At 50.7% G+C, this 21,914-nt stretch overlaps 1 protein-coding gene across 10 annotated transcripts; it reads right to left on the bottom strand.

The window, feature by feature from the left end:
• Positions 1–11,396: 11,396 nt before the first annotated feature.
• On the bottom strand, positions 11,397–21,560 carry ZNF550 (zinc finger protein 550). 10 transcript variants are annotated; one of them, XM_060652555.3, is made up of 6 exons: positions 21,335–21,560; positions 20,296–20,373; positions 19,556–19,723; positions 19,057–19,183; positions 17,094–17,189; positions 11,397–13,599 (listed from the first exon to the last, which is right to left on the bottom strand). In XM_060652555.3, the coding sequence occupies exons 4-6, from the start codon at positions 19,088–19,090 to the stop codon at positions 12,587–12,589; spliced, it is 1,143 nt and encodes a 380-aa protein (XP_060508538.1). In that variant the 5' UTR covers positions 19,091–19,183; positions 19,556–19,723; positions 20,296–20,373; positions 21,335–21,560; the 3' UTR covers positions 11,397–12,586. The 10 variants fall into 10 exon arrangements, with proteins under 10 accessions (XP_060508538.1, XP_078294806.1, XP_078294807.1 ...); XM_078438680.2 differs by having other exon boundaries at positions 20,296–21,560; XM_078438681.2 differs by having other exon boundaries at positions 19,653–19,723; positions 20,296–21,560.
• Between the last annotated feature and the right edge of the window lie 354 nt (positions 21,561–21,914).

The following is a 21,914-nucleotide window of genomic DNA, read 5'->3' as shown; positions in this document are numbered from 1 at the left end:
CTCTCTCTCTCTCTCTCTCTCTCTCTCTCTCTCAAAATAAATAAATAAACTTGAAAAAAAAAAAAGCTTAAAATCAGTAGTAAACAAATAGCAGAGATAGACTTATTTCCAAGACAGAAAGTCTAATATTGTAAATGATTTAATTAACACAGTGTCCTTTTCATGTAATTCAAGTGAAAATTTATAAATTTTTCTTTTTTTTCTTTTTAACTATTATTTTAAGTAGTGTCCATGCCTAATATAGAGCTTGAACTCACAACCCTGAAATCAAGAGTCAAATGCTGTACCGAGTGAGGCAGCCAGGCACCCCTACGTTTTTCTAATACTACAAAACAAAAAATGTAAACATACCCAATTATATACTATATATTATATACATTCCATATTACATAATGTATTATATACCCTCTATAAATTTACACTTAAGTTCAATGAAGAGAACTTGCTGTGTTAGATACAAAGACCATTAACCACAACTTGTCATTGCTGAAGACGTACACGGATCAGTAGCACAGATCAGAGTCAGTAAACCAAAAACTGTGTTGGATGAAAGTAAATCATCAAATATTTGGGAAAATTATTTATTTAATACATGGTTAAACTACTTGGAGATTTATTTGAAATAGTAGAGGTAAATTTATTTTTTTAAGAGGTAAATTTCTTGCTCTCATCTTAGAATTAAATTATACCCTATATCTTAACATAAAGATGTCAAATCTGCCATGTAAAAATATTAGAGTATATTTTTATAAATCTGTTTTGACACATCATTACCATGCGTACCAAATCAGAGGCCATTTTTTTGATTAACATGAAAGTCGATATAAGTAAAGATGTACCAGCAATGAATTAAACTTAAATACAAAGAAATTATTTAACTGTGTAGATTATAAAGGAGGACAAATAGCATGATCTCACTATAGATATTAATCATTTAGATAATCTATTTTAAAAATGCTGGCACTGTGTATGAACAGGTGACACTCGGAAGTAAAAACATTGTAAAATTATGAAATGCTTGTTTCTAAAATAATAAAGTGAACTCAATTGAAAATGACATTCCATTATTTTCAGGTATAATAGTTTTTAAGTTTATTTATCATTTTGAGAGAGAGAGCACATGAGGAGACAGAGAGAGAATGAGGAGGGAGGGAGAGAGAGAAAGGATCCCAAACAGGTTCCACACCGTCTGCAGATGCAGGGTTCAAACTCCTGAACCTCCAGACCATGACCGGAGCTGAAACCAAGAGCCGGGTGCTTAACCCACTGAACCATCCAGGTGCCCCCCAAAGCTGGTGTCTTTGACACAGAGTCCTTCACGGTGTCCCTCAGCTTAATGATATTTGTCCCACCATGAAGCTTCTCCAGAACCCTAACCTCTCCTTTTATTTTTTTTCTTCACTGGCTTGAGAATTTTTACAACCACTGCCTCGCTGTTGGTGATGTTAATGGCCTCAAATACTTAACTATGCTTTCCCGGACCACGTTTTCCAACCAGTTGGTAATCATCTTGGTGATCTAAGCTCCGGAGGCACGCCTCCTAGTCCTGGTACTCGTGGCAGCTCCGGCTTTGCACTTGGCCTAGACCCGGCCCTGCTTTTCGCATCGGGTGGGGCGTGGTGGACGGGACTGGGGGCGACGCTGGGCCCAGAGGGCAGCATCTCACAGTGGCACAGGGCAGGAGGCCACGCCAGGCCGCGCCTACAGGGCCGGGATGGGGTGAGAGCGAGGGGTGGGCTCCCCCAGCAGCAGCGGCAGCGGCAGCGGCAGCCGGGAAAGGGGCAGAGCCAGGGAGCAAAGAAGGACTATTTTTTTTCTTTTATTATAATTATTATTAAAAAAATTTTTTTTAATGTTTTGAGACAGAGAGAGGCAGAGCATGAGCAGGGGAGGGACAGAGAGAGAGGGAGGGAGACACAGAATCCGAAGCAGGCTTCAGGCTCCGAGCTGTCAGCACAGAGCCCACACGGGGCTCCAACTCACAAACCACGAGATCATGACCTGAGCCGAAGTTGGACGCTTAACCGACTGAGGCACCCAGGCGCCGCGATATTTTTTCTTTTTAATAAGAGATCTAGGGGTGCCTACATGGCTCAGTCGGTTAAGCGTCAGACTTCAGTTCAGGTCATGATCTCAGGGTTGTGGGTTCGAGTCCCGCGTGGGGCTCCGTGTTGAGAGCTCAGCCTGGAGACTGTTTCAGATTCTGTGTCTCCCTCTCTGCTCCTTCCCTGTTCGTGCTCTCTCTCTCTCTCTCTCTCAAAAATAAATAAACATAAAAGAGAGAGAACAGAAACACATGAATCTTCAGATCAGTGTGATTATTAACCACTCCAGCCTGATAAAATTGTAGCAATGCACAGGGCAATAATGGCTCACAACGTCCACCTGATCATAGTGGCTTTGTGAGTCACAGGGAGAATCTCAGTTTAGTGCCCTTGCTCTCAGAGAGGGGAAGGCGAGCCAGCCTGTCACTAAAGAGTCTCTGGCCAGAATTATTTTCTCTTTGAAAGTAACAGTGTATAAAATGAGGTAGGTGGGTAAGTGGATGGGGTGGCCACACACTATGTATGTATTTAGATAGAAAGATAGATGATAGATAGATAGATGATAGATGGATAAGGATAGATCCAAATGGATAAGAATGGATCCAAAGAACAGCTGAGGTCCCTAAAGGGTAGAGAGAATGTCAGATTTGTACAAGGACAAGACTATTGAAGCACCTTTAAAATCTGGTTACCTGTTGGAGTAACATTTGTGTTTTGAGACTACTACAGTCCTGAGTATTCCTCTTGTCTGTCCCCCACAAATTCTTTTTTGACGTTTATTTATTTTGAGGGAGAGAGAATGCAGGGGAGGGGCAGAGAGAGAGAGCCCCAAGCAGCCATTCTCATCACGGAGCCGGACATGGGGCTTGAACCCACAAACTGTGAGATCACCACATGAGCCGAAATCAAGAGTCCGAGGCTTAACCGACCACCCAGGCGCTCCTGTCCCCCACAAACTTGTGGCCACATTTTTCTTACCATAAGATGTTTGTTTCTATCATGAAAACAAATGAGACCTTATTTTCTGTAAATGAGATGTGAATTTTTACAAACGAGAGAAATTTGGACACAGATCATTGGGCTTTAGTCAGCACCACATGCCCTTCCCCTTTGCAAAGCAGAGCAGCACCCCCAGAAGCATTGGGGCATCCCAGCAATGGCTGCTCAGACACTCACCGTCTGGGAACTCATCGTCTCTCACTGCCGATCACATGCCCCTGCTGTGATGGCTCCAGGGTGCAGCCTGTGAGTCAGGGCTGCAGACAGGTGAGAGCCCATTTCACAGGGGGCTGGAACTGGCGGCTGGAGGGAGCACCCAGGGTGGCCCTGAAGCAGGTGCACGAGGGTGGCAAGGGCCTCTCCTTTCCTCAGCTGGTTCCGGAGAGGTCTCCCCACGGCTGGGTTTTGTATGTTTCTGCTTGAGAAAACCTACTGCTTCTGAGAGAACAGTTATCCCTGGCTTTCCTGAGATAAACTCCTTATAATAATGAAGAATTTAATTGGGAAAAAAAAAATAGCTACTAACCCAGTTGGAGTTTGCTGTGAGGGCAGTGGCTGCGGTGATGGAACCTGTGCAGGTGCGGAAAGGGGGATTTTGAACCCTGAGATAAAGGTTTTGAAGTTCTGTGATCTCATCTGCTTGCTGGGAAGTGATTATCATTTCACCTGTAATTGCACTGACAGTGTCTACTGGGGATTGAAGATTATTTGTGGAAAACATTTGTGAACTGTGCACACCCCCAAATGCTATTAAAAGTGATTAATTGAGATATGTAACAGGAGTGTCAGGACAGGATGGGGAGGGCAAAAATCCTCATGCAAATTGAACAGAAGGCACTGAAATCTAGTAAGTGAGAGAACTAAACTGAGCATATCCTATCCACTTGGTCAATCCAAAATACCATTTCTTTCCTTTCCTGAGAGATCTGAGGGTACTGAAATTGAAGGGAGAGACTGTACTGGGTGGGTAGAGTTGGAAACAACACACAATGTTGCAAATGAACAGGAATTCTGTGCAGGATATTTGTTTAGTGCTTCAGCAGACATGTACCTTATGTGGGTCAGGCACATTTCTAGGTATATGATGTATGAGTGCACAGAACATAAACAAGGAATGTTTCCTTATGGAAATTGCATTCTCATTAAGGGACACAGACAATAAGCAATGAGTCTAAGGTGTTGAGTTACATGGTATCTTAGAAGGTAATACGTCTGTCTTTTGGAAGTAGAAAAGAACCAGAAGGAGTGAAGAAAATTACAGGGGGTAGGGAAGCATTGCAATAGTGGATTGGATCTCCAAAGAAGGACCCAGTGCAGATGTTATTTAGGGAAAAAATTTAAGGTGGCTAGTGATAAATTCCTTATTTATTCCTTTCCAAATGTTATATATTCATTTTCTTGTTTTATTGCACTAGACAAAAACACCAATATTAATATTGAATACAAGTGCAGAGAGTAGGCATTGTGTTTTGTTCACAATCTCAGGGGAATACTTTTTTTAATGGACAAAGAGGCATGGCATTTGCAATAGCACTTTTATAGAAGCTCTTTAGGAAGATCCCTTCTATGTTTGATGACTCTCTCTCTCTGTCACATACACACACCAAAATAAATTTTTAAAAATTGCTCTAAAATTATTCTGAATGGAATGGGGAAAAAAAATCCCTCAATGTAAGACAATTTGTGGAAGCCTTCTAAAGCAGCTCTTCAAGGAAAGTTGATCACATTAAACACTTATAGAAAAAAAAGGTCTCAAATCAAGGACTCCAGCTTTCACCTTTAGAAACTAGAAAAGAAGAGAAATGAAATCCGGAGAAAGCAGAAGAAATAATAAAGATCAAAACAAAAATGGATGCAATAGAAAATGAGAAATTGTAGAGAAAATTAGTGAAATCCAAAGCCTTAATATCAGTATAATTGATGAACCTCTACCCAAACTGATCATACAGAAAAGATGGGAATACACGAATTTCCAATGTCAGAAATGTTAGAAGTGACATCACTACAGATTCTATAGGCATTAAAAGGATAATGAGGGAATGAGTCCCTTTATGCCAATAAATTCATACATGTATTTCATACTGTTATGAATATTGACTGATATTTTCATTAACAACAACAACAAAAGGTTTTTGTCAAACATTTGTTGGAATGTAACTCCTTCATCAGACGACATGACTCATTTGCTAAATATGGTAATCGTTTTTAAATACTGAAAGAGTATGTCCTCATTTTTTGTGCTATTTACAACATAAAGCTACAAACACATGTTTAATTCTGCATTGTTACTGTTCTTTTTCATTACTTTAAGTCTGCACAGTCAACAAAACATAAGGCAAACCTTGAATTGTATTTAGAAATTTCGCTAATGTAAATACTCCCACCATTCTTGTTTGGACCAAGTGGAGGAAGCCAAATATACACCCCTAATAAATCACATAAGACACCCAAATTCTATCTGGCCCTCCTCCACTTTTCCTGTGCTAACAGGCTCCAGTCCTGGGACATCTGAAGCCTTCCCATTTTTTCCAGCATAAAGCTTTTCCACTCCTTTGCTGCCTTGGAGTCACTCCCCAAAACAATTGATAATGAGTAACTCCCTTGCTTTACAAGGTCAGAATAAGTATCCTTCCCTTGTTCCCATCTGAGTGGTCTTTACTTCCATAGTTATCATGGAGGTTCCACTGAGATAGTCTGCGTTTTTCTTGACCAGCTTTTCTGTCTGTGGAGATTGGTCAGTGGCCAGACTACCAGTGTATAACCCTGAGTTTTCTGTGGCTTTGAAGAAGAAGTCCTACAGGAACCAAATGATGATGGCAAGTCCTGAACCAGGCTCCCCTAGACAGCCGGACCAGCCACGATGCCTGCAAAGGAATGCAATGTGGCCTTTAAAAGAAGGTGGGTAGCTTTAGGAATACAGGGTTCTTAATAAGGAAGTATGAGGTATACAATGAGGAGGTGGCTTTAGAATGTCCAAGATAAGTGAGAAAAGCAAACTGCAGGTCGGTGTACAAAAAGTAACTTTATATGAAGAAAAATGATTTGTATAGAAACATTTGAACACACACACACAGTGACGCACACAATCGCGCTGCCACAATTCTAAAAGGACAATACTATATTGCAAACATTTTCTCCAGGACGTTGAATCTTTAGAGACTTTTTACTTTATATTTTATAATGCATAGTGTAGTACTCCTTAAATAATAGGAAATTGGACATCCATTAGATTTTAAGAATTAGGAAAATGAAGGTACACAGCTTTTTTCAATCTCACTGTGAAACTGCCTCGGTTTTAGATGAGATTCCTACTACTCACAAGAGACATGTGAACCCCATGCCCAGGAATCAGGGCACAAAGTCGTAATTTCTTTGCACGTGCATCGAAGTCACTCGGAAAGCTTGTTAATACACAAATTCTCGGGCTCAACTCCTGAGCGTGTAATTCAATAGGTATCTGGACTGAGAATTCGCATTTCTAACGAGTTCCCGGGTGATTCTAACGGTGCAGGGATCAAACCCAAGAGCCAGTGTGGTAGAAAAGGCGAGTCCAGGGGCGCCTGGGTGGCGCAGTCGGTTAAGCGTCCGACTTCAGCCAGGTCACGATCTCGCGGTCCGTGAGTTCGAGCCCCGCGTCAGGCTCTGTGCTGACTGCTCAGAGCCTGGAGCCCATTTCAGATTCTGTGTCTCCCTCTCTCTCTGACCCTCCCCCATTCATGCTCTGTCTCTCTCTGTCCCAAAAAAATAAATTAAAAAAAAAAAAAAAAAAAAAAAAGAAAAGGCGAGTCCATCGGATGGAGATCTGTGACTCGGCCGAGCCCAGAGAGGTCTCCCCGGCATCTCTGCAGCGAGCCTTCTAGGCTGATGGGAGGCCTCCCAGGCCCCGCTGGGCGCGGGAGAAAGCCCCCAACCCACGTCCAGCAAGTGGCTACGCAGGCCGCTTCCCAGGTGGAGGAGGCCGAACCCGAAGCCCTCCGGGGTGAAGACCGCACTTGCCGCGCAGAAGCGACCCCCTCCCCAGGTCGGGAGGCGAGCCACCTTCCCCACTCCCAGAAACACCCGGGCCTCCGCCTAATACTCTACATCTCACCTGGCACCGCCCCTTCCTGCGGACCTTACCTCTTATTCCCGCCCCTTCCTGGCTCGAGCCAATCGCTCTCTGCCTCTCGCACAGGCTCTGTTTCCTCCTCTACTACTGGGCACTTTCTTCCGTCAGTCTCAGAAACTCCAACCAACGGGAGCCAGTCAGGAGCTCCGCACTCAGCCAATGGGGACTGAGCGGGAAGTAAGCGGAGCCCCGCGCTGGATTGAGGGCGCCCTTCCTGGCTGGCTCCGGATTCTTGGGCCGTCAGGTGAGGCAGCGGCTGGACTCCCACCCCGAACCCCCACTCCCGAGGTACCTCCCGGTGAGGTGCCGGCCCACTCCCTGCCCCAGGGCCTCCGTGGGAGCAGAAAAGACTTATGAGACCTGGAGCCTGAGTGCCCCTTCCCTCCCTCCCGCCTCATTATTTCCAAGATGAGCTTGGCCCAAACACCGGTTTCCGTGGGTTCAAGACATGAGTCGTCGTCTCTTGTTATGAGCCACCTCGGGGCTGTCATGGATTCGGTCAGTGATAAAGCGCACAGGTGCGTGAGACGGATAAGGATAAGGGCAATGAGAAGTGTCAGGAAAGGGCTGTAGTCCGGGAACTGGGGGACCGGGCGAGGGGCACCAGGAGCTGTTTTATCACCAGCTGCTCCGGGCCACCAGCAGCCCAACCAGTGAGAACGGCTCTGGCTTCGTTATCTGAAAACAGAAATGCAGGGGGAGGCGTCCAGATGGAGGGGAGTGTCGATTCGTGACGTCAGGAGCCACCTGACTGAAGCCCCAGGCTGGGACTTGAGAAGGGAAAGATCTGCGAGAGTCCGACACTGCAGCTCACCCAGGGAGACCTCCAAAAGCTCAGGGTCCTCAGGGTGGCGCAGGCACAGCTGCGGCTTTCATGAGTTGCTGTTTAGGGACGGCTTCTGGGCCTGAGTGGTCTGAGGAAAGACGGAAGCAGCCTCATCAAGTCCAGCACAGCCTCCTATATGAACTCAAGGAGCGGGGAGAGCACTGAGCAAAGAAATCACGCTTATTTTTCTCTTCCTCTGACTGCATGAGGGCACGGGAGTTTCCCCACCTTTGCACTGACTCTCTTCAGTGTCTGTGTTTGGACGGCATTTTGCAGAGAGACTCCAAAGCAAATCTCCCTCCACCAGCCCCACCCAATCCGGTGGGAAATGTGTTTGGTTCTTTTTTCACGATGTAGCACGAATCAGAACACTATCACCCCCCACAGTTACCCTCCCTTTCACCTGGATTACTGCGCTGGGCTCCACAGTTAGTTATCAACCCAGCAACTGGCTTGGGAACAATTTACTGGGGTCCTGTCTCCCTCCTGTTCAGTTATATGTCAAGGGATACACCTCATATAAGATGGAAAATCCTCACCATTGCCCTGTCTCATGCGGCCTGGGCCACATGCCGCCCTGACCTCCCTGCCCCCTCTTCCTCCCTTTCCTGCTTCCACCCTGTGAGACTCCTTGCTTTGCAAAGGCTATTTCTTGTGCCTGGAAATTATTCTCAAAAATACCCACAAGGCTCAGTATCTCACCTCCTTTGTTTGCTTAATTGCTCTTATTTAGGAAGACCTTATTATCGCACTTGTAACGTTACATCCCATCCCCCATCTTTCCAGTACCCTCATCTTTCCTTCTTTCCGTTGTGCCTGACATTATAACATTTTATGTAATTTAGGGGCACCTGGATGGCTCCGTTGGTTGAGTGTCTGACTCTTGATTTTGGCTCAGGTCATGATCCCAGGGTCGTGGGATCAAGCCTAAGTTGGGCTCTGCATTGAGCGTAGAGCCGGCTTAAGACTCTCCCTCTCCCTGTTTTTCCCTCTGCCCCTCTCCCCTGCTGGTGCTCTCCCTCTCTAAAATGAAATAAAAACTTTGACATACTATATAATTTATAAATTTATGTTTTCTGTCTTCCTTGATTAAAGAATAAGGTCTACGAGGGCATAGGTCTCTGTCTCTCTCTCTTTTTAATGTTTATTAATTTTGGGGAGACAAAGAGAGACAGTGTGAACAGGGGAGGGGCAGGGAGAGAGAGGGAGACAGAATCTGAAGCAGGCTCCAGGCTCTGAGCTGTCAGCACGGAGCCCAATGTGGGGCTTGAATCCACGAACCAAGAGATCATGACCTGAGCCAAAGTTGGATGCTTAACCAACTGAGCCACCCAGGTGCCCCGTAGGTCTTTGTCTCTTGTTTCCTGATGTCTCCTATGTACCTATGATAGTGCCTGAAACCCACTAGTTGTTCACTGAACATTTGTTAGGTTTGCAAATAAACAGGATTGCCCCAACGTTTTTCTTTTTTTAATTTTATTTCTTCCCTCCCTCCCTCCCTCCCTTCACTGTTCTGACAACTCTTTCTAAATAGCCTCTATACCAATTTCTTGGCATGGGTATTCCTTGTTGGTTTCAGAATAAAAAGGAATCACATTTTTGAGACAAAAGCCTGAGGGTTGCCAAGGCCCCATCATGGCCATGTGCTCAGCTTCATTCTCTTACCGCCCAGGCTTCACTGAGTTCCCAATGACCTTTGTCATAGATGTGTTTTCCCTGAGGTATCTCCACCATTAACTTCTCATAGTGACATAGTCCTTATTAACAGCATTTGGTAATTTCCACATTTAACAAATGGTTTTCTGACAATCTGCACTCCCCTTGCAGACACTGTCGGTGCAATTACAAGTGAAATGGTAATCACTTCTGAACACGAAGAGATCATGGAAACCCAAACCTTGTCTCGAGTTCAGATGCCTGCCTTCTGCACCTGCATAGGCTGCCCCCACACCCACTGTCCTGACAGCAGATGCCCCCTGGGTAAGTAGTTTTATTTATTTCAGAGAAGTTTAAATTACTCAAAGAAAAATAACCTGAGTAAATCCAGTCATAAATGTTCTCTGTGATTTCTGCTTTCTGGTTTTGAACACCAAAAAATATTTTTGTATATATAGGACAGGAGTTTGCTCAGAACCATAGGCATATTGCCACCCTTGTCTCCCTGTATTGGGACAGCTTAACGTCTTCCTTTCTGCTGCCCTGTCATGGCAGAGAGAGAGAGACAGAGACAGAAAGACAGACACAGAGACGGGAAAATACATCACTCCTGCTTTGGGACAAAGTGGGGTCGGCGTCCCAGGCACGCAAAGACCGCTTTGATGAAAACCAAGATGTTTCTAGAGGACTTTCTCCAACTCTCTCAAACCCAACGCTCAGCCACAAGTACAGTCACAGCTACAGTACATACCACCCTCCAGAGAGAGGGCAGAGGAGGGTGGGGTGTTCAAGAATCAGCTCTCCTTTCCAAAGAACAGAAAACTGTGCACGCTATCCTGAAAACAAACAAAAACTAGACGTCTTATGAAGTCATCACGAAGTGCAGTTGTACTATGCACGACAGATACGTGTGTACTGACTGTGAAAATGTGACCTGTGTGTAGCCTTATAAAGGTGCAGAGGAAGCTCCGAGTGAGGAAATGATCATTTTATATTTTCCTGTACATTTTTTAGCCTGTTAACATTATCGTGTGTGCCTTGAAAACTTTCGAAGGAAAGTCCACAGGAAGAATTGCAAATGACTAAATCCGTTGCCAGCACCAAGGAAGTCCAAGGTGGCAACCACGAAGCTCACACAAACCCGACACCCGTATGTACACAACCACACTGTCCTTTTAAAGTCCCTGGCCCCTGGGGCGCCTGGGTGGCTGAGTCGGTTGAGTGTCCGACTTCGGCTCAGGTCACGATCTCACGGTCCGTGAATTCGAGCCCCGCGTCGGGCTCTGGGCTGATGGCTCCGAGCCTGGAGCCTGCTTCCGATTCTGTGTCTCCCTCTCTCTCTGCCCCTCCCCTGTTCATGCTCTGTCTCTCTCTGTCTCAAAAATAAATAAACGTAAAAAATAATAATAATAATAATTAAAAAAAATAAAAATAAAGTCCCTGGCCCTTTATTTTGTAGCACAACTTCACACAGCCCTTTGTAAGATCAGACAGTGAGGATACTCGGGTGTTTGTTTCCTGGGCTCATCGTGAATCTGCCCCAGCAGTGTGTTTTAGGTCACTGTTTCTAGCTATAATTCAAGCCCGGGACAACTGGAGGGGATGTGGGAGGGAGAACCCAGTCCCTCGAACCACCAGGCGGAGGAGGGAATTAGGACCCCCCCCCCCCCCAAAAGGCCACACCATACTGTCAGGGGAAAAGAAAGAAAACAAAGGAGCAGAATGGAGTCAAGAAAAAGTGAGGGAGAGAGAACGTCGAGAATTTAAAAACCACACGAACAGAAGCTTTACTTCGAAGTATCAGAGCCGTAAACGGTCTTGAGGGGGCATGTTTCAATGTGACACCGTGCATGGCTTCCTTCTCTCAGCCAGTGTGGGTGTAAGTGGCACACAGTGTTATTGTCAGAGTTCTAACTTCGAAGTCCAAGTGTCTTGTGACTCAGCCTTCACATTTCTCACAAAGGACTACATTCCTCGTGGGTGGGGATGATTGTAACACAGGCTTCCAGCGAACTTCTGTAGAGTTGCCCTCACTGTCCCAACTTTCCTGACACAGGGTGGCAGTGAACACACAGAAAAACAAAGGCCGGGGGCCGGTTGGTGGGTTAAGCCTCCAGCTCTTGATTTCGGCTTAGGTCATGATCTCATGGTTCTTGAGTTCAAGCCCTGAGTAGGGCTCTGGGCTAACAGCTTGGAGCCTGGAGCCTGCATGGGATTCTCTCTCTCCGTCCCTCCCTCACTCTCTCTCTAAAAATAAATACAAATAAACTTTAAAAAAAAAAAAGGGGGGGGGGGGCTAAGACCCTTCCTCTCAAACATACCCCCCACCAAAACATTAAAACTGATGAAAAACTGTAGTAGGTTCGGCACGGAAACGTGAAAGAGTTTGTAAAGACATCCGTTCCTTCCATTTGAAGTCTATGTTTCCACCCCTTCTTTTTATTCTTTTAAAAGTAATGCCGAGGTGGCTGAGTGGCAGACCTGTGGCCGACGTCCGTGTAAGTGCACAGTGCCCCCCGTCCTGTGCCTCGGCCGTTTCACGGGCACCGGAGGGCCCCGCAGTGTCCGCTCCGCGTGACTCTCCACCTGACCGTAAGCGCCCACGTGTCATGGGTTTTCTCACGGCAACGACATTGACGTCCCCCGTTCGTTCCGAATTCTCCAACGGCAGGGAAGGCGCCGCTTCTGGCTAGAGGCCCCTAGGTTGTGCCAGGAACATCCTTCCGCGGTGCGTCCCCGACAGAGGCGGCCCGAGTGCCCTGCTCCCCACAGTTCGCCGCTCGAGTCCGATGGTGGGGGGCCGCCCGCACGCGGCCCACACCCGGTGGGGCCGCGCCCGCGTCTGAGGGCCAAGCAAATCTCCCCGCCGTTCTGCGCGGCGAGCGGCGCTTCCCGCCGGGGACCCCTCCGGAGGGCCGGAAGAGGCGCCGGGGTAGGGCGCGAGGGGCCCCCTCAGGGGTGCACCCGCCGGTGCTGCAGCAGGTGTGAGCGGCGCTTGAAGGCCTTGCCGCACTGGGGGCAGCGGTGGGGCGCCTCCGCGGCGTGGACGACCGAGTGCTGCAGGAGGTAGGTGCTGCGGTGGAAGGCCTTCCCGCACTGGGCGCACGCGAAAGGCCTCTCGCCGGTGTGCACGCGCCGGTGCTGCAGGAGCTCCGCGCCGCAGCGGAAGGCCTTGCCGCACTCGGCGCACTCGTACGGCTTCTGCCCCGTGTGCACCACGTAGTGCTGGATCAGGTGCGCTCGGTTGCCGAACGACCGCTCGCAGGCCCTGCACTCGAAGGGCTTCTCTCCCGTGTGGGTGCGGCTGTGCCGGACGAAAGTGGAGCGGTGGGCGAAGGCCTTCCGACACTGGGCGCACTCGTAGGGCTTCTCCCCGGTGTGGACCGGCCGGTGCTGCAGGAGGTAGGACCTGCGTTTGAAGGCCTTGCCGCACTCCGGGCACGTGTACGGTTTCTCCCCGGTGTGGATGAGGTAGTGCCGGATCAGGGTCGAGCTCTGGCTGAAGGCTTTGCCGCACGCGTTGCATTCGTAGGGCTTTGTGCCGGTGTGGACCCGCTGATGCCGCGCGAGGTACCACTTGCGGTTAAAACCTTTCCCACACTGCTTGCATCTGTAGAGGTCACTCCCCGCACGAAGCGCGCAGCCTCTGTCCGGTCCCCGTGGGTCCCGCTCACGGAGCACCTCTCCCGGAGAGACTCTCTTTTGCAACACCTGGTGGTGCAGACCGTCCTCTGTCCCCAAACCGTCATCTTCAAGGTTCATTCTCTCAAGGTGGGTCTTGTGAGCGTCCCTCCCAGGCGTCAGTCGACCTTTCTGCGTTTCCAGATGCCCTTCCCAACCCCTGGCCTGCACCAGCCTGGAGGCCCTTGAAGGTCCCTGGGCCGGGCTTCCCCGGAGCCAGGCTCCCGCAGACAAAACCGGCTGACAAGCGCTTGGGTCTCTGGTCCGAAGTCTGGAGCTGTCACCTGAAGAGAATCCGACACACAAAGGGGGACTTTTAGTGACACAGTATAGGAGACGAAATCAACGCTGCAGGGGGCAAGCGAGGCTGATCTAGCACCACTGACAATGGCTGCGTTTCACATCTCTAGAACCTGGGTTTCCAAGGACCGTTCTGGTCCTTGTACCCTTGACACCGTTGAAGGGAAAATCCAGAGGGCAGGCGGAAGGAGGAGACAGAGGGTCTGGAGTGGACACCCCTCCTCGCGGTCCAGAGGATAGGATGGGGGACAGTTTTGATCATTCGCTCCAACACAGATGTCCCTTGGTGCTAGGAGCACAAGGAAACAGCGCTGAACAGGACGGGGAGGAAAAAGAGGAGGTGTCCCATGAGCTAGGTCCTAATGGAGAAGCCAGAGCCTCCAGAGAGAGGAAGAGGGAAGGGGCACTGGATTGAAACGGAAGGAGCACGTGTGGGCAGAGTCACTCCTGGAAGAGTGCTGAACAGTTAAAGGAAGGAAGGGCCCTGGAGGCCTGGTGAGGCCAGGCCACCACCGAAGGGGATCCAACAGTGTAAAAGACAAGCTTCTGCTCTGCTGGGAGGCATCGCGTGGTGGTTAAGGGGGCTCTGGAGCCAGAAGCCATTCTTCAGTCCCGCCTCCACCAAGTGAGTGATCCTGGTAGATGGGCTACTGTCTTCTTCAAGGCAAGGTTTCCATCTGAGAGACCAGGAGGTCCGTTGTGAGGGTTCAATAAGAAAAGCGCTCGGCACGGTTCTTGACGCAGTGTGTTTACTCCACTGGGTCATTATCTTGATTACCTGTGACGGTTACCTTTATACATCAGCTCGGCTAGGTCTGGTCCAACAGTTCTGGCTGAGGTACTTTTTAGATGTGATTAACATTTAAACCAGCAGACTTTGAGAAAAGATCATCATCCACAATCTTTCAAAGAGAGTGGGCCTCTTTGGCGGCAGGCCTCAGTCAACTGAAGCCTTAAGAGAAAAGACTGAGCTCCCCTGGGAGGGCAGGAATCCTGCCTGCAGACGCTTCAGACTCAGACCGTGACATCACCTCTTCCGCTTCCTGGCCTGAATCTGCCTCCTCCTGGTTGCAATTCTCTGGAGAACCCGACTACTATGCTGTCATTCTCACTGCCGCACCGGGCAGTTAGGATGGCAGCAAAGACACCAGCGAACACAAGCAAAGCTTGCCCTACAAGCCCAAGAAAGGGGCACCAGCAGAAGCCGACTCCACTGACACCACAGTGTCGGACTCCCAGCTTCCAGAACTGTGAGAAAATACGTTTCTGTTGTTCAAGGCACAAAAAGGGGGGTGGGTGGGAAAGCCCCCGATAAAACCCATCCACAGTGACAGCATGGAGACAGTGGTTTCCACTGTAGTATCATGAGGATGGGGCACCAGGGACCCGCTAGTGTGCTGGAAATATTCCAAGTCTGGACTGGGGTGAGGAATACCTCAGTACACACGCGAACACATAAGCCTGACCCTTAAGATTTGGGCACATCACCGTACACTTCTGATGTTAAGGGAAAAAGACCAAGCAGAGTTTAAGCAAAAGGTAAGGAAGTCAAGTGTATACGTTTTTCCTAACAAATGAGACCGCTCCTTCGAGAAGCTTGGCTTTATGAGGAGAGTCGACACTGGTTGCGGGCTAGTCCAGATCTGCAAACACTTGTGTTTGCTCTATGTGTAGACAGCCCGAGCACATGTGTATGTGGAGCAGACAGATGATGACGACGCAGCCAGGCCCGAGAGGAAGCGAGGCAGCAAGCTTCCTGGGAAGGCAAAGGTACGGCCAAGGCCGTGGTATTGGAATGGGCCGTGACCAGAGGCACAGCATCTTCCACGGAGGATGAGAAGGCCACGGGTGCGAGACAGGCATGGACGAGTCGCTCCGGATCGAGGAGCAAGCGGCAGAAGTCCACAGCCTTTATTCCCAACGTGATGCTGAGTGTGTGCCAAGACTCCGGCGGCGGCGGAAGTGCTGAAGCCCTGAAGGTGTCCGGGTGGCTACGGGAGCCAGTGCGGGAGAAAGGGCTGCCCGGAGGCAGGCAGCAGATGCGGGGGGACCTGCTAGGAGGCTCGGCATCATCCGAGCAAGAGACGATGGAAACCCGGACTAGGTGCTGGAGACGGAGCCAGGGAAGGCGGTGGGGGTGATGGATTCGGGGGGACATGGGTAATGTCGGCCGGGCAGGACCAGGCATGGGTCGATGGGCTGGACGGAGACTGAGATGCTGAGGTGCTGTCTGAGGTATTTCCAGCTTGTCACCTGCCTGGAATAGCGGGACACTCTGACCCGGGATGGGGGAGAGTGGGCAGGACGGTGAGCGGCTAAGGCATGACGGGCCCGAGGTGCCTCTGAGACACCTAAGTAGAGGTGTGGATCAAGGAGCTGGGAGAGCGGCCAGAGACAGGCTGGCCGAGAAGCCTGAAGGACCGCCGGAGAGGAGGCCACGCCTCACCGTGATGGCCCCAGTGATTCCGCAGCACAGATGTGGGGCTGAAAAGGCCCACTGTCGCTGTGTTTTTCAGGGCAAGAGAGGAAGGAGGATCCAGCCAGTGCAAGGGGCTGCTCCTGATGGATAAATGGGGCTGTATGAATGGATGGAGAGGGTGGGAGACAGTGGGATATGGAACAAAGTGAAATTTACAGAGTAGAGACAGTGCTTTCAGGGGCAAGAAAGGCCCCTTGAGTCAGAAAGAAATGAGTGACATCACTATCACCCACTAGGACTACAATTATTACATGGATACACTAAGAGCTGACTTCTGGGGGGCACCTGGGTGGCTCAGTTGGTTAAGTGTCTGACTTTGGCTCAGGTCATGATCTCATGGTTTGTGAGTTTGAGCCCCATGTAGGGCTCTGTGCTGATAGCTCAGAGCCTTAAATGTAATAAAAAATAAACAAACAAACAAACCAATCAACCAAAAAACAAAAAACCTGGCTTCTGTTGGCCCTTCCACAGGCCGGGCAGGGTACTAAGCAGTTTGGTGTGCTGGGTCATCACAACCTCTAACAACGTAATCACAGAAACTGTCGTCACTCTGATTTTCCAAGTAGGCTGAACACAGGCAACTGAAAGGACATAAACCAAGCGCGCTGGCTCTCTTCCTCGGGCACATGCAGCTCAACACTCCCCAGGCCTGAGCACCCAGGTGTGGCCAGGTGCCTATCTCTCCTCCAGGGAACACGGGTGGAAGTGATATCGGGGTGCCCGTGGGTGTGCCTTCTCCCCGTCCCCCCGCATTGCCCTTCCACCAGCTGGATTAGGCCAGAGAGCGCACCTAAGGCTACACGCTGACACGCACAGGCACCAGGTGTGCAACGCTGCCCTTCCGAGCCGGCCTGCAGATGCAGTGCTACACCTGGTGTGAGAAACCACCGGAACCCCCAGGAGGTCACAAAGAGTCTCACACAGGTTCAGAGGCACTGGTCCCTTGCATGCTGGAGGCTGCCAGGGCCCCCCGCCCCCCGCGCAGCTCCCTGCTCCTACCTGGGCAGGTGCTCCACAAGAGGCCTCCCTTTCCAGTCCACAGCTCCCGCCCATGTTCCAGCAGGTGCGTCAACTCTGCTTCGGGGATTGCGTGCCCTGTTGACAGAGAAAGAAACAAGTCCTGGTGTATGAAAAGAAAGCAACGTCTCCATCCCGTCTGGGACTTAATGGCAGAGACAAGACCCGAGTGAAGCTGCTATTGACGTGAAGAACGTGCTGACCTATGCACAGGTCCCTTTCTTGGGCTGCAACTACTATAGAGGGTGCTGCTGTCTCTGCACAACGCCAGTGTCCTTGAACTTTATCGGTGGAAGCCAACCCTACTTGGGGGCACGGCGCTTTCACACACAGCCGTGGGACCCTGGGAAAGGAGCCCCTCCTTCCAGAAGGGATTCTGTAATTAATCTAAATCGCTGGTTCTCAAACACCCTGTGCTTTGGAACCACCTAGGGGTGCTCAATTTCGACCTCAAGCCAAAAGGAACACAATTTCTTCCGGTGAGGCCTAGCGACCACTATATCTGAGCTCTCCCCAGGGGTTCTGGTGCCCAGAACGCACTGAAAACTGAGGCGGAAGAAGTCGGTGAATGGCATGCCTGAGCACCGGTAATCTGAGGCAGGCAGGAACCTGAGCCGGGTGCTCGTTCTGAGGACGAAACCTGTATTCGCGAGGCGAGGCTGCAGCACCCCACAGGCCCACAAGGGGGCGAGCCTGAGGAACAGGGAGATGCCTGGTCCAGGGAGAGGAGCAGAGAGAATCTTCTCATCCCTGAGGATGGAACTGTGTGGCCGCATCCTCCAGACCAGGCCAGCCCCACCCTGGGGCTTCTCAGTAGGTGAGGGGGGAAACTTCCTCCAGGGGAAGCCAGTTTAAGCTGCTCTTCTGTTACGTGCAGCCAGATACATCTCCACAGAGACAGGCGGGTTCTGCACAGAAGCCCAGTGACTGAGGTACCAGGACCCACTGAAGTTTCAGCTGTCAGATTCTGATCGTGAGCCCAGGATTCATTTGGACGGGTCTCGGTAATGGTCACTGTTGTGTGCTATGTGCAGGCGCTGAGCTCACGGAGGGGCAGGGGAAAAGGTGAACCAGATGTTCCTTTGGCCCCTCTTTCTCTCACCTCAGGGCCTTTTCTTGTACTGGTTCCTCCACCCAGAACCTCTCCTTCACCTCCCCTCCAAGCTTCAAGTCTCAGTTTCAGTTACTTCCCGAGATGCCTTTTTTATTATTATTATTATTATTTAGAAGTTAGAATTTATTTTGTGTTTTGTTTTTTTATTTATTTAAAAAAAATTTTTTTTTTAACGTTTATTTATTTTTGAGACAGAGAGAGACAGAGCATGAACAGGGGAGGGGCGGAGAGAGAGGGAGACACAGAATCGGAAACAGGCTCCAGGCTCCGAGCCATCAGCCCAGAGCCTGACGCGGGGCTCGAACTCACGGACCGTGAGATCGTGACCTGGCTGAAGTCGGACGCTTAACCGACTGCGCCACCCAGGCGCCCCTTGTTTTTTTATTTAAAACAATTTTTTAAATGTTTTTTATTTTTGAGAGAGAGAGAGAGAGAGAGAGAGAGAGAAAGAGAGCAAGTGGGGGAGGAGCAGACCGAGAGGGGGACACAGAATCTAAAGCAGGCTCCAGGCTCTGAGCTGTAGGCACAGAGCCTGTTGTGGGGCTTGAACTCACGGACTGTGAGATCCTCAGCCGAAGTCAGACGTTTAACCGCCTGAGCCACCCAGGCACCCCTATTTTGTGTCTTTTTGTTTGTTTGTTCATGTTTATTTTTGAGAGTGAGCACATGAGCAGGAGAGGGGCCAAGAGAGAGGGAGACACAGAATCCGAAGCAGGCTCCAGGCTCTGAGCTCTCAGCACAGAGCCCGACGTGGGGCTTGAACTCACACAGTGAGATCATGACCTGATCCAAAGTCAGGGTGCCCCATAGAGGTGAGAGGTGAGCCCTTACCCAGTGAGACCAGAAGCCCACAGGTCTCCAGCATCACCTCCTGGTACAGGGCCCTCTGGTCCAGTTCCAGCTGTCCCCACTCTTCCTGGGTGAAGGTCACAGCCACGTCTTTAAAGGTAACCAAAACCTGGAAAGTCAAACAGAGGTAGTGGCCTTGGCCTTGTGCTGTTGGATGGGGTCAGACCCTGTTACTCAGCTGCTGGTGAAGGTGCAGAGAGACCCAGGTCTCCTGAGGCAGGGCTCTGTGCTGGGCTCAAGGGGGAGGTAGAGGCAGCCTTTGTACGTAGTGCAATTAGGGCTCAGAGAAAGGCCTCCCCTGGGGTAGCCGCTGGAGACGACAGAGGGTGGTGTTCCTATGAGGACAGTGGGGGCAGTAAGTGATCTGGACATGAGAGGAACGGGGAAAAGGATCATGATGATAACTCCCAACAATGAGAACCGCAGCAGTTGTAGCCGAGGTCCTCCCCGTGTGCCCGCCCCGCGCAGAGAGCTGCTTTACCACTGAGGTAAAGTGACTAAAAGTCCCTTGTTCTGGAGCCAGATTCCCAGAGACTGAATCCAACACTTGCCAGCTGTGACCGTGGGGAGGACATCACATCATTTCTCTAAGCCTTGGTTTCCACATCGATACCATAATCATTCCCACTTCACCAGGCAGTTCTGAGAACTAAAACGAAAAGGTTTACATGTGGACACTCGAGTGCCCAGGGTCGAATGTGTTCAATGTATTTTGTGACTTTTCCTAATCCTCCCACAGCCCACAACGTAAATGCCACTATCACGTCCATGCCACAGCCCGCAGCCTGGGGCTTACGCAGCTCTAGAAAGCCCGCAATCTCACATTAGAGACAGGATCAGAACATCCGGCAAAAGATGACACTGTCTCCAGAAAACAGGCAGGTGGGGGCCAGGGGCACCTTCGCCAGAATTAAAACCACCAGGAAAAGGCTCTTGTAGTCGGTGACACTGATGCACAGGAGAGACAGCCCTGCAGAGGCCTGTCGGATGAAGGGAAGTGCAAGGAGGAAGGCTGCAAAATGGGAAAGACTTTGCAAGTTCAGCACCACCCAGCCGGGTGCGCTGAGCAGGAGAAGGGAAGGGGAGGAGCCGGGAGGTGTCTCCCCTGCGGATCCAGCACAGCCCTGAAGGCCACGGTGGGGTTTGTGTGCATTTAGTACAAGTATGATGGGAGCCCCTGAGTGGGAGACCCATTCACTCATTCAACCATTTATTGAGTACCTTTTACAAGCCCAGGCCGTTCTAGGTCTTGGCATAGAGCAGCAACAGGCGCTCACGATCCGGGGCTGGAAACAGATCCTGAACAAGCAACTAAAATCAGCAAGACCATGTCAGAGGGCCCTAAAGATTCCAAAGACAAAACAATGGAGCAAGAAGACTGAAGAGATGATAGTGAACTTCGCACGGGGCAACAGGGTGGGTCTGAAATAAAAGTGATGGGCGGCGCCCTGCGGATGGGAAGACATGTGCTGACAACGGTCTAGGCCATGAAGGGGGGGGCTTGGGGCGACTGCTAGCGCGTCCCCGGAGCTCCCTGTGCATGTGCGTGCAAGGGGACATCCCACGCCCTAACACGATCGGCACTGACCGTGTGGATGGACTCCCTGGTCAAAGCTAACTGAATGTCTTCGATAAGAAAACAGGTCCGCTACAGTCAGGGAAAGTCGGTTCCGTGTGCTGTGAACGGAAACTCCTTGGCCGCCCTGGCTCTCAGCCTGCCCTTCCACCTCTCCGCCCAAGCACAGCGGCAATTCCAGAAACTGCGTCCCCATCCTCCACCCCCGCCCTAGCCTGGTAGAGGCTAGAGGCCGGCAAGGCGCAAGAGTCGGACTCCCGCCGGGTCGCGCCTCCGCGATCAACACAAGCTCAGGAGGCATCTCCGTGGAAAGAGCCCCCAGAGCCCTGCGGGACACCGGGAGACACACGTCACCCACGTAGGCTTTCCAGGGCCCTCAACCCGGACGAGGAACCGTTAATACTACTTCACCTCCGGGAGCACATGGGCCCAGCGGCGCGGGGGACTCGCTCAAGGTCACGGCCTCGGGAAGGGTCGCGGCCGCAACCCGCTGTGAGGTCTCGGGAGTGCCGGTCGTTCTCCGCACCCGGCGAGGACCGAGGGGAATTCCTGAAACCGCACCTGTCCCTTCCACACAGCGTCCCGCTGGATGCCAGAAACGAGCGCTTCCCCACGCGGCCCCGGCCGCCTTTCGGGGCCGGGAAACTGAGGCACAGCACGCCACCGCTCCCCACGTCCACTCACCTGGGCCGGGTCCACGCGCGCCGCCATCGGGCCGTGGGGACCGCAGAGCCGCGCGTAGGCGCCGAGGGTCCCTGCGGGCTCAGCCAACCCCTCCCTGGGTCCCACAGAGGCGGAGGAGGGGCCCCTCGCCGGCGTCCCCCCTATCGTCCAGACGAGACGCGGGGAGCTCACCATCCGCGGGCACCGACCCGCCACATCACAAACCTACGCCCACCCGCGACACCGGAAGCCCCGCCCCTGCCATTGCGGGCCAGTAACACCCCCTTCCTGTGGCACAGCCTTCTGGGTGTTGTAGTTCTTGTCCTGCCTCCAGCCACTTCTAGCAATGCTCCTCTCTTTCTAGGGCCCAGCCGCCTGGCAGGATATGGGCGCCCGGAAAGGGCTTGCAAGGAAGGGTTCCCGGAAGCTCCGATGAAGAAGGGGGCGGCATCGAATACTCCTAAAGGGGATGCACCCAAATTTACACAATTTCCCAAATTGTGTTTACAGCATCTTTTTTTTTTTTAATTTTTTAAATTTATTTTTAAAATTTACATCCACGTTGGTTAGCATATAGTGCAACAATGATTTCAGGAGTAGA

This window comes from Panthera onca, chromosome E2, assembly GCF_046562875.1.
Source record: "Panthera onca isolate mPanOnc1 chromosome E2, mPanOnc1 haplotype 2, whole genome shotgun sequence".
Taxonomy (NCBI): domain Eukaryota; kingdom Metazoa; phylum Chordata; class Mammalia; order Carnivora; family Felidae; genus Panthera; species Panthera onca.
The sequence above is the reverse complement of the archived record's forward strand: the minus strand, read 5'-3'. Positions and strand labels throughout refer to the sequence as shown.